This window comes from Macrobrachium rosenbergii, chromosome 19 (assembly GCF_040412425.1).
Source record: "Macrobrachium rosenbergii isolate ZJJX-2024 chromosome 19, ASM4041242v1, whole genome shotgun sequence".
NCBI lineage: Eukaryota > Metazoa > Arthropoda > Malacostraca > Decapoda > Palaemonidae > Macrobrachium > Macrobrachium rosenbergii.
In genome coordinates this window covers 14,556,657-14,571,656 of record NC_089759.1, presented here as the reverse complement: position 1 = coordinate 14,571,656, position 15,000 = coordinate 14,556,657, and the positions used below count along the sequence as shown (strand labels likewise).

The following is a 15,000-nucleotide window of genomic DNA, read 5'->3' as shown; positions in this document are numbered from 1 at the left end:
AAATAACCACAACTTGATTTAAGGTTGCTCGTTATTGCAAGCCACTATTAGCAATCGCAATTCGGTTAGTTTCCACGCGGAGGAAAATGAGAGAGAGAGAGAGAGAGAGAGAGAGAGAGAGAGAGAGAGAGAGATTTCGGTGACGGGTTTTGGTCCACAGTCCTTTCCTTATAAGCCTTCATAGTTACGAAGATTTATACGTTTAAAATCTATGCGTTTAAAAACCAATACCGATGAATGCCGAAAAATTCTCTCCCCTTAACGGTGACAACAATCTACAAATACATAACGATTAATAGAGCAAGAAAACTCATCCGCCGCATAAACAACATAAAACAACATACCTACACATAACTGACACATACGTATATATGTATCTAAAACAATCCACCCTCCAGCCCTCTCAGGTTCCTGAAATTTCCTATGGGCATAATCCGATGAACTCGCCAGCGAAGACTCAGGGCGATATCGCACTTCCGCGCCCTCCGCCCAAGGGCTGTTTCGCCTTGCCCCGGCCGCCGATGGTTAAGTTCCTGGCCACGTCGCCAACAGCCATTGTGTAAGTCTGCTATGTTGATATGCCACACGATAGGTTATCACTCTCCATTATAATATAACGTTCATAAGCACAACGTGATAAGGAGTTTTATTACCAGCGCTGATTACCCGAACAAAGGGAGACCTCCAATCCTAGAACATGACTTCGGGCCCACTCACTCCTTCTCCTACTCCTACTCCTACTCCTACCATTCCCCCAACTCCTCTTTCAGACATATCGCGGGAAATAAGACGTCCTCTGTCTTGATCACACATACAGGGACATATATGTAAAGAGTAAGTTGAATAAATGTCACATCATTATGTAACATTCACTGCACTCAACACGCGAAATAAGTATAGGAGAAACTCCGTTTTCTTTTTCGTTCCTTCGTATCTTAAAAGGAATGGAATCTCACACACACACACACACACGTATACATATATACACAAACACACACATCCATATATTTACATACGCACATATATATATATATATATATATATATATATATATATATACATATACATACATATACATTATACATACTTTCCACGTCCCTTTAACTCTTCCAAGCCTCTTTCCGTGATTCGTAATCTAACTTGACCCATCATGGGATCGAAACTGACTCCACCCCCTTCTTGTCTTGTGCCAGTAATGTATTTAGAATATTATCACGAGCCGCCTGCCGGGATTAAGATATTTACCATCAACAACTCCTCCTGCAATCTAAACTGCATCGGGTATCACAAAGGCCTCGTCTGCCCTTTAACACGAAACAAGAAAACTTAAATAAAGAAAAAAAAAGAAAGACTGTCATGTTAGTTCACTGTCCTCTTAAAGTTTCTCCTCTTTTCTCTTCCCTCTTAAATACAGTTACCTTTTACTTAACCTTCCACTATTTCCCATTTACAACCAGGTTGTAAAAAAAATTATATTCTCATTTACTATCCATTAAATCCTTTGCTATTCTTTCCTTCTGCGCCTTTCTAGCCTTTGCACCAAATCCCCGTCTCCCCCTTATTTCCCCTTCAAAAACCTTTCACTTTTTTCACTTAGTTTTCCTTTCACGCCCTTCACACTGTCCTACCCTTATTTCTCATACAGCTTTTAACACCCTTCACTATTTATTTTCCTTTGCCTATTTTCTAAGCCTTCCGCTGCTTCTCCCATATTTTTCACGAATATTTTTGTGATTTTTCTTAATTTATTATGTCTACGTTGTTATCCGGTGAGGGTGATTTATTCAAAACATCACAAATTTCCTATTTAATCCCGATGTCCTAATGACATACACATCTTTGATAGTCTGAGAATCACTCCTGAATAATTTCCTTGAAAAATAATAAACATGTAATATTGTGCTGACTTAAACACATAACCACACCCACCCACCCACACACACACACATATACATACACACACACACACACACACACACACATATATATATATATATATATATATATATATATATATATAGATACAGTAGATAGATATAGATAAATCCATCGAAAGCCAATAGTAAAATGCTATTAATATTCGAGATTATACGTGCATCATAAAGATTTAACATCTTACTTCCCCCTCTGAGGGAATTCCTTGATCTCGCTCTTTCCCTCAAATCATTGTAAAAGTTCTTTTCCACCACCACCACCACCATCACCTCCTCCTCCTCCTCCTCCCCCCCCTCACCCTAATGTAATTCTCGCCACCTTCTCGCGTCTCTCCTCACCTCTGACTCCCTATCAGTATTCCAACAAGCATGTCCCTAACGCTGAGCATTAAGTTGAGGTTTGGGCTTAAGTCTCTTAATTAAATCTTTACTGACATCCGCTCTCCTCCTCTCAAATGCCCCCTCCCCTCCCCTCCCATCTCCTTCCCACCCGAACCTCCCTTCCCCTTTTCACCAGCACACCTTACTTCAACATCACACACGCACACACACACACACACACACACACACACGCTACTCTGACAAGTGTCGGGTCAAATGCTGTTGCATGCAATTAAGAGGACAGAAAAGGGAAGTTTATGACGAGGAGGAGGAGGGAGGGAGGGGAGGAGAAGGGCGAATGGGGAGGGAGGGGTAGGTGTAAAACGCAATATATATATATATATATATATATATATATATATATATATATATATATATATATATATATATATATATATATATATATATATATATATATATATATATATATATATATATATTGTTTCAGTTGTGAAACAGGTCTCATTGACTATCTTTGTTCATTTGCCAGGCACATAACTCCAAAACGATTATTTCTCTCTCTCTTTCTCTCTCTCTCTCTCCTTAGATTTTTGACGCTGTTTTCAATTAACCAAAATACACCTCGTAATCTCTCTCTCTCTCTCTCTCTCTCTCTCTCTCTCTCTCTCTCTCTCTCTTTCTTTTGACGCTGTTTTCGATTAACCAGCATACACCTCGTAATCTCTCTCTCTCTCTCTCTCTCTCTCTCTCTCTCTCTCTCTCTCCTTTAGATTTTTGACGCTGTTTTCAGTTAGCCAAAATACACCTCGTAGTCTCTCTCTCTCTCTCTCTCTCTCTCTCTCTCTCTCTCTCTCTCTCTCTCTCTCTCTCTCTCTCTCCTTAGATTTTTGACGCTGTTTTCAATTAACCAAAATACACTTCGTAATCTTTCTATCTCTCTCTCTCCTCAGATTTTTGACGCTGTTTTCGATTAACCAACATACACCTCGTAATCTCTCTCTCTCCTTAGATTTTTGACGCTGTTTCGATTTACCAACATACACCTCGTAATCTCTCTCTCTCTCTCTCATACACGGAATTACAGACGTGTTTTGACTTCGTCATACGAAGGTGATACGAAGCGATAAACCTCAGCAAAATAAGCTACCGTTTAGTACGCCTGTATGATAATCCAGCTTTCATATCAGAAACTGAAAATATATTCTATAAACAAAGAGTTAAGGTAAATCAAATCAAAAGCAACGTTGAAAAAAAAAAGACATTCCTAAGCATTTGACTCACAGTCCGTTTTTGGTAACAAATCCTGTTTTCTTATCTCTAAAAGTGAAGTTCTAATTTATCATCAGACGCTTTTACAAGATAAAATTAGATACTTGATACAGTTCGCTTTGTTAACGAAAATCCCCTTTCCTTCCTGTACGCCATTAAAATTACAACCTACAACTATAGTAGGCTTACTAACAATAACAACGTCACAGAGCCTAAAATAAATCAAATCGGTTTTAGGGCGCCGCCGCCCTATAATTTGGCATCTAAAATATCTTTAATAAAATTGAATCTAATAAGTATGCGCTAATCACCGCAGCGCGACGCGCAGCAAATACAGCCATTCCTTTTTTATCTTTCTTTTTTTTTTATGCCGCGATAGGCGGTCCACCCATCACTATATCGACATTTATACTATAACAAAAACAAGATGGCTAACGCCCTAACATGCCATCTGCTTCTATATGTTGGTCGGAAGTCGGAAATTGTGCTGCGTCATTCCAGTGACAATTAAACAAACATCGACAATAATCTGTATGTGAGTCATACGCCCGAATGTAAATCATTAATATAGATCTGCATACTTTCTTTTCACGGAGGGGAAAATAACGCTTGCATCAACTGGTCGTAATGCATATCAACGCGTTCGTTTTGACTGGAAAAATAACCCTTATGAAAAATGGGGTGTGATGGCGAGGAAAATAACGCTTATATAAACTGGTTATCATTAATGAGTAACGGGCATTATTTACGACGAAAATAAACAGGAATTTGATATACAGAAGAAAATCCCCCCCCCCAAGGAAAAAATCAACAGTAATAATCATTCCGTTAAAATACAAATTGCCCCAGGCTCTTTTCAGAGGTTGTAATAACTTTGAAGAACTCCCTTTAGAACAAGACCAGTGCACATTTTAACTAAATAAATTCGGTAAATTGAACCCAGGCGGCCAAGTAAACGGTGACAGCGGAAATTAATCAATTCTTCCCGCAAATCATAAAAAAATTATTCTGAAACACTCAAACCACGTTTTAAGGTGAAAAATACCAATTAGAAATGGCCACAGTGCATATAAAATGAAACCCAATTCAACTATTATAATTACAATTATGAATCATATCAAAAGGTTCGCTTTTTAACTTTTACGGTCAACTAGACGAACATTATAAAAATCATAATTAGATGGTGAAAACACTAATTAACATACTGCCTTTCTTGAAGGTGAAATTACCGATAAAAAAAAACAGTAAAAAATGCGTCGAAGTTTCTTCGGCGCAATCGAGTTTTTTGTACATCGTCCAATCAAGGCAACCGAAAATAGACCTGTCTTTCGGTGGTCTCGGTATAATGCTGTATGAGCCGCGGTCCATGAAACTTTAACCACGGGCCGGTGGTGGCATGACCTACAGTATATCGTTGCCAGATGTACGATTATGCCTAAATTTAACCACAAAATAAAATAAAAACTACTCAGGCTAGAGGGCTGCAATTCGGTATGTTTGATGACTGGAGGGTGGATGATCAACATACCAATTTGTAGCCCTCTAGCCTCATTAGTTTTTTTTTTTAGATCTGAGGGCGGACAGAAAAAGTGCGGACGGACAGACAAAGCCGGCACAATAGTTTTCTTTTCAGAGAACTAAAACAGACGCAGCACAAATCAATCGAACCCAAACTCAACCCAAAAAGGCCCGTGTCACAAAACCTTGCAACCAGCCAGTCAACCAAGAGGAGTATATAAAAAGCAATTCCCTGCATCGGCTGCACCATATAAATGACGGCGAACTTCAAATCCCGCATCATAAATCAACTTCCAAACGGGTGACTCATGGGGGGGGGGGTTTAGAGGGTAGGGGGTGGGGGAGGGTAGAGGTCAGGGCAGGGGTACGGGTTAGGGAAGGGGGGTTAGAGGTGTAGGGGCGGGTGGAGGGTAGAGGTCAGGGTTAGGGAAGGGGAGAGAGAGGGAGAGAGGGAGGGAGGGGTGGTCAAACCAAACAAATTCTACACTAAACAATACAAGGAGAGAATTTCTCTACATAATTATGCAAATGTATCGTCAATCCTCCCGAATCATGCTTCGGGGAGTCCGCACTTGAAAGTAAATTGCGGTGTGTGTGAGTCATACCTTAAGTTGCAGTGATGATTGACTGGGGGGGGGGGGGATTAGATTGCCGAGTCGTTCAAGGACCAAATGGGGAGTATATTCGATTGGGGAAAATGGGAAATGGGGTCGTTTTTGGGGAAAATTGGGGATAGGCCTCAGTATATGGGAAAACGGGGTAAAGGGGGATTCATCAGTGTCTCGCTACTGTTTATCATTTGGTATGTGCAGTTTTCATAACATATGGAAAAAGACGGTATTGTAAGCTCATCCAAGTTACTTGCTTTATTTACTTTATGCTGACTATAAATAATGTATAATTATGGAATATCAAATAAAACTTTTAATCTAATTTTGCTGATAATTTTATTTTATACAAGACAGAATTCACGCAACTCTAACAGTTATCCGTTTTTAAAATCATTTAAAAATTTAATATCAAAGAATAAAAAAAAATAAAAGGGATTAAAAAAAGAACTTCAATATGCATTTAGAAAAAAAATTCTGGATCTATAAAATATAAAAATAAAAACCTCGGCACGAATTCTGCATATCATTTCACAATAATAAAACGTCTCAGAACGCAAATACCACCATTCATTCTGAGATATTTCCCAGCGAGCAGTTTTATCTCTCTCTCTCTCTCTCTCTCTCTCTCTCTCTCTCTCTCTCTCTCTCTCTCTCTCTATCCTTGGTGTTTTTCAACGCCATCAATAAACACGTAACGATTCGACCTGATTAATGATGTATTAGAATCTAGAGCGCAAATATAAACACCCGAGACGGGTTTAGTTTACGTCCAAGTAAACAAAACAGAAGACAAGAAATAGTGTGTGTATATGGCAGTGTTAAGTGAGAAGTTAAGAAGTATAAACAATTTAGATAATTTCCGACGCTGGCGTTTATAATATACATTCCGGAATTCAACAGTCACACATACACACTGGCCCTTCCTCTGCTTTCTCTTTCTTAGTCTCTTCTTCTTCTTGTTGATCTGCGTCGTGACTTGAGATCTCATTACATCTGTTAAGATATATATATATATATATATATATATATATATATATATATATATATATATATGTATATATATATATATATATATATATATATATATTATATATATATATATATATATATATATATATATATATATATATATATATATATATATATATATATATATATATATATATATATATATATATATATATATATATATATATATATATATATATATATATATATATATATAAGCATTAAGCTTCAAATGTCGTTTAATATTCAATTCGCTCCACGTCGTGAGCTCTGTGTTCCGTGGTTCGAGCCCATGAGACGGCGAACTTCTTGTCAACTATAAAAATTCCCCTTCGGACAACATATGAAAATATATTATTTCTGAGGTAAGCAAATTGGATATTAAACGAATTTTGTAGCTTAATGCTTGTATGAATCACGGTGATGTAATATATATATATATATATATATATATATATATATATATATATATATATATATATATATATATATATAAAATCAGTAAACTACAAACGTCCTTTAATATCCAATTCGTTCTACCTCGAAAAATAATATATTTTCATATATGATATGAAAATATATTATTTCCGAGGTAGAGCGAATTGATATTAAAGGACGCTTGTAGCTTACTGATTGTATATGAATCACGGTGATGTGATAAAAGTCATATATATATATATATATATATATATATATATATATATATATATATATTACACACACACACATATATATATACATATATATATAGACATAACGTAAACATGTAATTACTTAACGCACACATACATTAATCATACATTAGCTTACACGAGAGATATAAAAGTTAATCGTAAGTTCGATAATTTCATCTTAATATTCAAGTGGAAAAGGAGTAATGAAACTAAACGGAAAACCTTAACCAGCAAACTTCCGCATTATTTAATCATTTTTAATAACTTTGGTACGAAATCGAAGAAATTAATAAATGAATAAACTGATTATCTAAAAAGCAATAAAATATATAAACAAACAAAAAGAACATGAAAATTATGGTGTAGACTTGATTCAAGACCGGTAACGAAAACTAACGAATAACAAATAATAAAAAGATGCCTCGATAATACGAAAAGTAGAGAGAACGGATCAAGAATGCAACAAAATTAAATGAAAAAAACAATTTAGAGCAAAAGAAAAAATCATACACTTCGTAAATACCTCGATAATACGAAAAATACCGAAAGAACGAATGAAAAACACAACAAAATTAAATGGAAATAAATTGAGAAAAAAAAACATACGTAGACTTTGTAAATACTTCGATAATACGAAAAATACAGAGAGAACGAATGAAAAATACAACAAAGTTGAATCAACGAACAATTTAGAGCAATAGAAAAAACTTAGACTTCGAGAATCAGCCCAAGTAAAGCTGTATGCGAACGGAATGAATAAATGACCGGGAGTAAGTATAACAAAGGTACTGTAATGTCACAAGGATTTAATACGGTAGAAATGTCACGGTCGCCCACTCCAGTCAACCTATAACTTTTATATAATTCGGAACACTTCCAGATCACGTTAAAAGAAAATAGCTTTCATTCTACAGCAAGATACCTGCGTGGATTCATTATAAGGCTTGATATTATAAGTAACTGTAAAGGCTACCCATGTAATGTACGAGTGTAAAGGAAATACACATTATATGCAATATCTATCTGTCTATGTGTGTATGTATGTGTGTATGTGTGTGTGTGTGTTTCTGTGTGAATTTCTGTTACTGTAATCTAACAGTGTTCTGTAAGATAAAATGGCCCAGAAAAACACTACATATATACACGTTACAGCCATATATTTCGAATACCAATACTTCTGTATTCCTGATCACTGGAATACAGGAATACAGAAGTAAATGTATTCGAAATATATGGCTGCAACGCGTAATACAGCGTTTTATGTCTTTTTATCTTCATATATATATATATATATATATATATATATATATATATATATATATATATATATATATATATATATTATATGTTGTATAGTATGCTCACATGCGCAAGGGTGCTCTTACGTTCTTATGCAAATATGCATGTTAACAAAAATTCCACGTTCCAGTTCTCAACCAGATTCTATTGGAAGTTTCCTGTCCTTTCCAAATAACTTCACCTCGATAAATGTCAACCAACTCCACAAGCTAAATTTAACTTCCGCTGTGGGGAGGAAGGGGGCGGGGGAGACAGGTATTCCGCGCAATGAGACGATGATGTCGTATGTGTGATTTTTTCAGGGGAGGGGGGATGAGGGACGTGGGGGGATAGGCAATGGGAGAGGGGGTGGGCGAGTTTTAAAACACACCAGTCAGCGACATTGATGAGAAAACAACAACAACAACACTCAACGGCTACGTTGTTTCGTCCCGTAACACCGGAGAAGCGTCAAGTATTAGATCAAATCGGAAAACTGGGCGGGTCAAAAAAATAAAGAAAAATCTCATCCAAATATGAGGGACCAAAAGTAAAAAAAAAAAAAACATCTGCAGGATCTAAAACCTAAGAAAAAAATATTCAGGGGAAAAAAACAGGAAGTCAAAGTGTGAGAGAGATGCGGGTAAATACAAAAGAAAATCGTAAATAATGAGAGTCAAGGAGCTGTCACCCAAGAATTAAATATATATATATATATATATATATATATATATATATATATATATATATATATATATATATATATATATATATATATATATATATATATATATATATATACACCTTTCCGTCAGTTGGGACAATTATGTCCCTCTCAACGACATATCTTGGGTGACCCCTAATGACTAAATTGCTTAATTATTCATTCCCAGCCGTCCAATTAGGGCCACGATACATCACCAATTAAGGATACTTTTAAAAGAGTAACGCTCATTTTTAAAGACTCATTGAAAGGATTACTTTTAAAAGCGAGAACAACGTTCACTAAGAAATGATGAGAAGGAGCGTTTCACTTTTCTCCCTATTCTCTCCGAAAAAGTAGAATTTATCGAAATGGAGTTGACATATTCAAAGCTTGCCATAAAAGTTTAGAGACTAATAGGAATTAAGTAAGATCATTCTTCGGTATCATCATCATTATCATCTCTGATTGGACGACTGGGGAAATGAGGTGGCACTTACCAGCCATAGAAGTTCCCATCCAGTGATGCGACGACTCCAGGAGTTTAGCCTGGAAGAGACAAAAAAATAAAACAAATTAAAAACTGTCATCACTATTTCCAAAACCGAACACACACACACACATAATCATACATGTAAAGGAAGGAGACGAAAAAAAATGAGGTACAACCAGAAACTTCGGCGCAATCGAGTTTTCTGTGTGGCCGCTACAGCGTATAATCAAGGCCACCGGAATTAGATCTACCTTTCGGTGGTCTCGGTACACAGCTGTATGAGCTACGGCCCATGAACCTTTAACCACGGGCCGATGGTGGCCTGGCCTATATCGTTGCCAGAAGCACGATCATGGATAACTTTAACTTTAAATAAAATAAAAACTACAGAGGCTAGAGGACTGCCATTTGGTGTGTTTGATGATTGGAGGACGGATGATCAACATACCAATTTGCAGCCCTCTAGCCTCAGTAGTTTTTAAGATCTGTGGGCGGACAGAATAAAGTGCGGACAGAAAAAAGTGCAGACGGACAGACAAAGAGGCCACAACAGTTTTGTTTTACAGAAAACTAAAAGTATTAAATGCTATTTGTTACACTGCAGTAAATAAAATGCATTTATATAAAAGCTGCCACTTAAGATTTGCGCTAATATAAAGAACAATGAACTAATTAATTACACTAGAAATGAGAATGAATACGATAAAACGGTATTTATCATGAACCTAAATTGAGATATATCTATCAGAACATAAGGTTCAAAAATAAACTTCAATCATGAACTGTAAGATTAAGTTTGTTTGTGTTTGTTTAAGAACTAAACAGTACATATAGCTTTCCGGATTCCATTCTTAAAAAATAAAACAGTAATTCATTTTCTGTATACATATACAGACTGTTAGCTTCAAATTCAACAGAATGCAAAATAACCAGGCTTAAACTCGAAAGATAAAAAAAAAAAAATCTAAAAGAAAAGAACAATTGAAACAGAACTACAAACAATATCTATTTTCTAAATAATGTGATTTCGCCATTTTGCAAACATAGAAACCCAAGTGCAAAGTACATCATCTATAAAAAATGAAGTACTTTTCAAGAATTTAAATACTTTTCAATGAGATGGATGAAGAGTACTTACAGAATCAAACAAAAACTGCATCACTCACAATGATAAATTTCTTGACAGCAAAAACAAACGGCCGGAAGTGAGACCCTATCACAAGATAACTTGTTAATAGCCAATAACAACCAAAGCAGTAATTTGTGAAGTAAAAGACAGTATCTGTGGTTCTGATAACGTGTAATATCTCTATACGTACACACATACTTTCATATTTCTTATTTTTATTTTTTGGGGAGATGCTGATACCAGTTATTTATATGACTGTTACATGCAACCTGATTATCTTTATAAAACAACAACATATCTCCTTTCGTTATAATCAGCATAATTTTTCCATATTCTAAACGAATACGGTTCTTAATTTATTAACATGACCCCCATTTTTCCATATTCTAAACGAGCACGGTTCTTAATCCATTAACGTCAGCATAATTCTTCCATATTCTAAACAAATACGGTTAGTAATTCATTAATATGATCACCATTTTTCCATATACTAAGCAAATACGGTTCTCAATTCATTAACATGATCACCCTTCTCCACTAAGCAAATACGGTTCTTAATTCAGTAACATCTACATGATTTTTCCATATTTTTAACAAATACGGTTCTTAATTCAGTAACATCATGAATTTTCCATATACTAAAAAAATACGGTTCTTAACTGATTAACATGATCACCATTTTTCATATACTAAGCAAATACGGTTCTTAATTCATTAACAAGACCACCATTTTCCAAATACTAAACAAATACGGTTCTTAATTCAGTAACATCAGCATCATTTTTTCATACTCTAAACAAATACGGTTCTTAATTCAGTAACATCATGAATTTTCCACATCCTAAAAAATACGGTTCTTAATTGATTAACATGATCACCATTTTTCATATACTAAGCAAATACGGTTCTTAATTCATTAACAAGACCACCATTTTCTAAATACTAAACAAATACGGTTCTGAATTCAGTAACATCAGCATCATTTTTTCATACTCTAAACAAATACGCTTCTTAATTCATTAACATGATCACCATTTTCCACATACTAAGCAAATGCGGTTCTTAATTGATTAACATGAACACCATTTTTCCACACTAAGTTCAGTAACATCAACATGATTTGTCCATATTCTTAACTAATACGATTCTTAATTATTGGTGATCCTTTGACGTAAAAAAAAAAAAACTAAACAGGCCAAATAGGAAAGCAACTGAAGCGTTGACATAACAAAAAGAGGAGGAAAAACGCCTTCCTGGAAAAGAACTGTCACATCAAATTACAGATGATTGTGATGATTATGATTATGGTGATGACAATGACCTACAATGATGTCTGGGTAATTCACCTTCGGCACAGTCCTCCTGAGATCACTTTAACAATCACTGACAAATAATTCATTAGAGAGAGAGAGAGAGAGAGAGAGAGAGAGAGAGAGAGAGAGAGAGAGAGAGAGAGAGAGAGAGAGAGAATGTCTGATTCCTTGTTACTCTATTAATGTTTCAGAATTCAATCCCGGCAGTCTTATTTTAGGCTCCCTGTCAACCACAAGAACAGGTTCAGCATTACTGTATTAGGAAAATCTCTGTTGGTTGTCCAGAGTTCAGAAGTCTACATCAGGCTCCCTACTTTCTTTCACGCCTCACCGCACTTAGGACAACTGGCCCGTGTTGGCATAAGGCCGGCTAAAGTTAAACTAACCGCCACCTCTTCTAGAATGTTAAGTTCACCTCATTTGTAGAAAGGAAAATTCACTTCTGAAAGTACCAGACCCATTTTCAAGAATGGAAAATTTACTGTGTCTTGAAGAATAAATGACTTATTTTCAAGAGGTAAAAATTAACTAAGACTTTGGTATATTAATCGAATTATCGTGAACAAAAAACGACACTAGAATAGGAGGGCGTCACTAGACTAAGTTAAATATTAGTGCAATCATACACGCATGCGCAACTCTCCGCTGGGATGATGCCGCTTTTAAATGAGATGTAAAAACAAAATAGAAAAAGTTATCCACTTCACTGAATAAATTTACTATATACCAAACACGGTTTTTAGTGAGGGACGCATGAACAAGGATTAAAGGATGCCTCTGTGATGAAATCCGTGTTTATATACTTATTAAATTTATTCAGCAATATCTTATATTTTATTAATCTTCATCTTCTTCCGTTTAATTACTGGAAGAAGGAACGAGAAGATTAAACTTGTATTTTCCTCAACTTTTACCCCTCTTTTTTTTTTAAAGTTTATGAAGTCAAAGGTACTTAAATAACGACTGAAAACAAAAGAATTGCAGATATACAAATACGCGTACACAGAATACGTAAGTCAATAAATGATGAGAGAATATCAAACAAAAAAAAATATGATCTTAACGTAATCAAGGAATGAAGATAAAACTATAAATTCAATCCCGCAATGATATTTATCCAAGATAGTAAGGTTGGGTACGAGTCACTTGGAAAGGGGAAAGAGTTGGGGGAGGGGGGGATGGGTGAGGGGGCACTTGGAAGGGGGGGTCATAATGTGTCCATGCTCTGAGGCGCCCCCTTCTTCTTCTTCTTCTTCTTCTTCTTCTTCTTCTTCTTCTTCTTCTTCTTCTTCTTCTTCTTCAGCGATCAAGTTTTAAGAGGATATTTGTTCTCCGATTCATGTTGACCCCGAACTTGACCTCATTACTTGGCCGCAACATAATGTATGCACACACATGCAGCTTTATGCTTTTTAATTTACTTTTGACATGCCGGTGGTCTATAGCCAATGTTTCCTATAACTATAAACCTGGCAAGATACAATATGCAGATAAGCAACTAAGTCGCATGGGGAAAATGGCGCCAGAGGTGGGGAGGTGGGGGAGGTGGGGGGGGGGGGAGATTTGATTGCTCCGACGGGAAGCTGCATTTGGAGAGCATGGGGGTGGGGGGTGGCAGGAGAGAGAAGGAGAAGGCCGGGGGTGGGGGTGGGGGAGGGAATGGTCGGAATCATATCTTGCAAATAATGGGTAGGTTTGTGACGATCATAATCATAAAGAATTTAGACAATGATACTTATTGGATAATTACTATCACAGCCATAATCAAACTTTTCTCGTTAGGGGCATCCCCGCATCAATATCCATATTCAATCGGGTTTTAAATATGACAGGCATTACTGTCGTGCTTCATTTCGCAACCATAAATTCCATTATTTATCACATTAGGCGAAATTAGTTTTTCTTCCATCTTGAATAAATGAACATCTGTCACTGGATTTTAAAAGACTAATAAACGCGTATAATTGCTGGTAGAAAAAAATACCTGGAATATTTATAACCGAGAGGTAATGGGCAAGATCTCCCACATTAAGGGGAAAAGGTAAACTGGTACGATTTGCTCATTATGATAAAATAGAATACAAATTATTGTAATGAGAAATCAGGGAATATTACAACGACAATATGAATTCCTCTTCTGTCCGAAATTTAATTCCTAGTTGATAGATATTCCTTGCTCACAGCTTCATCATCTTGATCATCTTCAGTATCCATTATACCTGCTGGGATAACAAAGCTAAATAATTAAAATATATAAAAGGTCTCTCTGCCTCTTGCAATGTGCAACATCGTCCCGTGATTTCGACAAAGTAACCCTCAGTCATTCTTGTGGACTAACTATACTTTCTTCAATCTATCTCCTGACAACCAAGACAAAATATCTCGGTATCCGCAAGTCCCCACTAAGGTCGACGAAACCTTCTCTCTCTCTCTCTCTCTCTCTCTCTCTCTCTCTCTCTCTCTCTCTCTCTCTCTCTCAAGAAAGGAATGAGAAAGGCGAAGGCATCGTGGAACATGTCTGGGGGAGGCGATGATGCCGTATGTATTGCAAGGCTGACAATTTTATGAGCGGTCTCCGATTACCCTATAGAACTTTCATGCTGACATTTATACTTGCTTGTGAATGTTGCAAGAGCGTTAGATGGCAAAGACTATCAATCATTGACCACAGCACCGCTGGCAAACCTCTCTCTCTCTCTCTCTCTCTCTCTCTCTCTCTCTCTCTCTC

At 36.2% G+C, this 15,000-nt stretch overlaps 1 protein-coding gene across 7 annotated transcripts in view; it reads right to left on the bottom strand.

Annotated features, from left to right (window-relative positions):
• Nucleotides 1-15,000, bottom strand: part of LOC136848636 (protein bric-a-brac 1-like) — a 534,479-nt gene that overhangs the window by 136,745 nt on the left and 382,734 nt on the right. For all 7 annotated transcript variants that reach the window (XM_067121036.1, XM_067121037.1, XM_067121038.1 and 4 more), the window contains one exon: nt 9,838-9,886. In XM_067121036.1, coding sequence (XP_066977137.1) covers nt 9,838-9,886 — 49 coding nt within the window. The remainder of the gene's footprint in view (nt 1-9,837; nt 9,887-15,000) is intronic.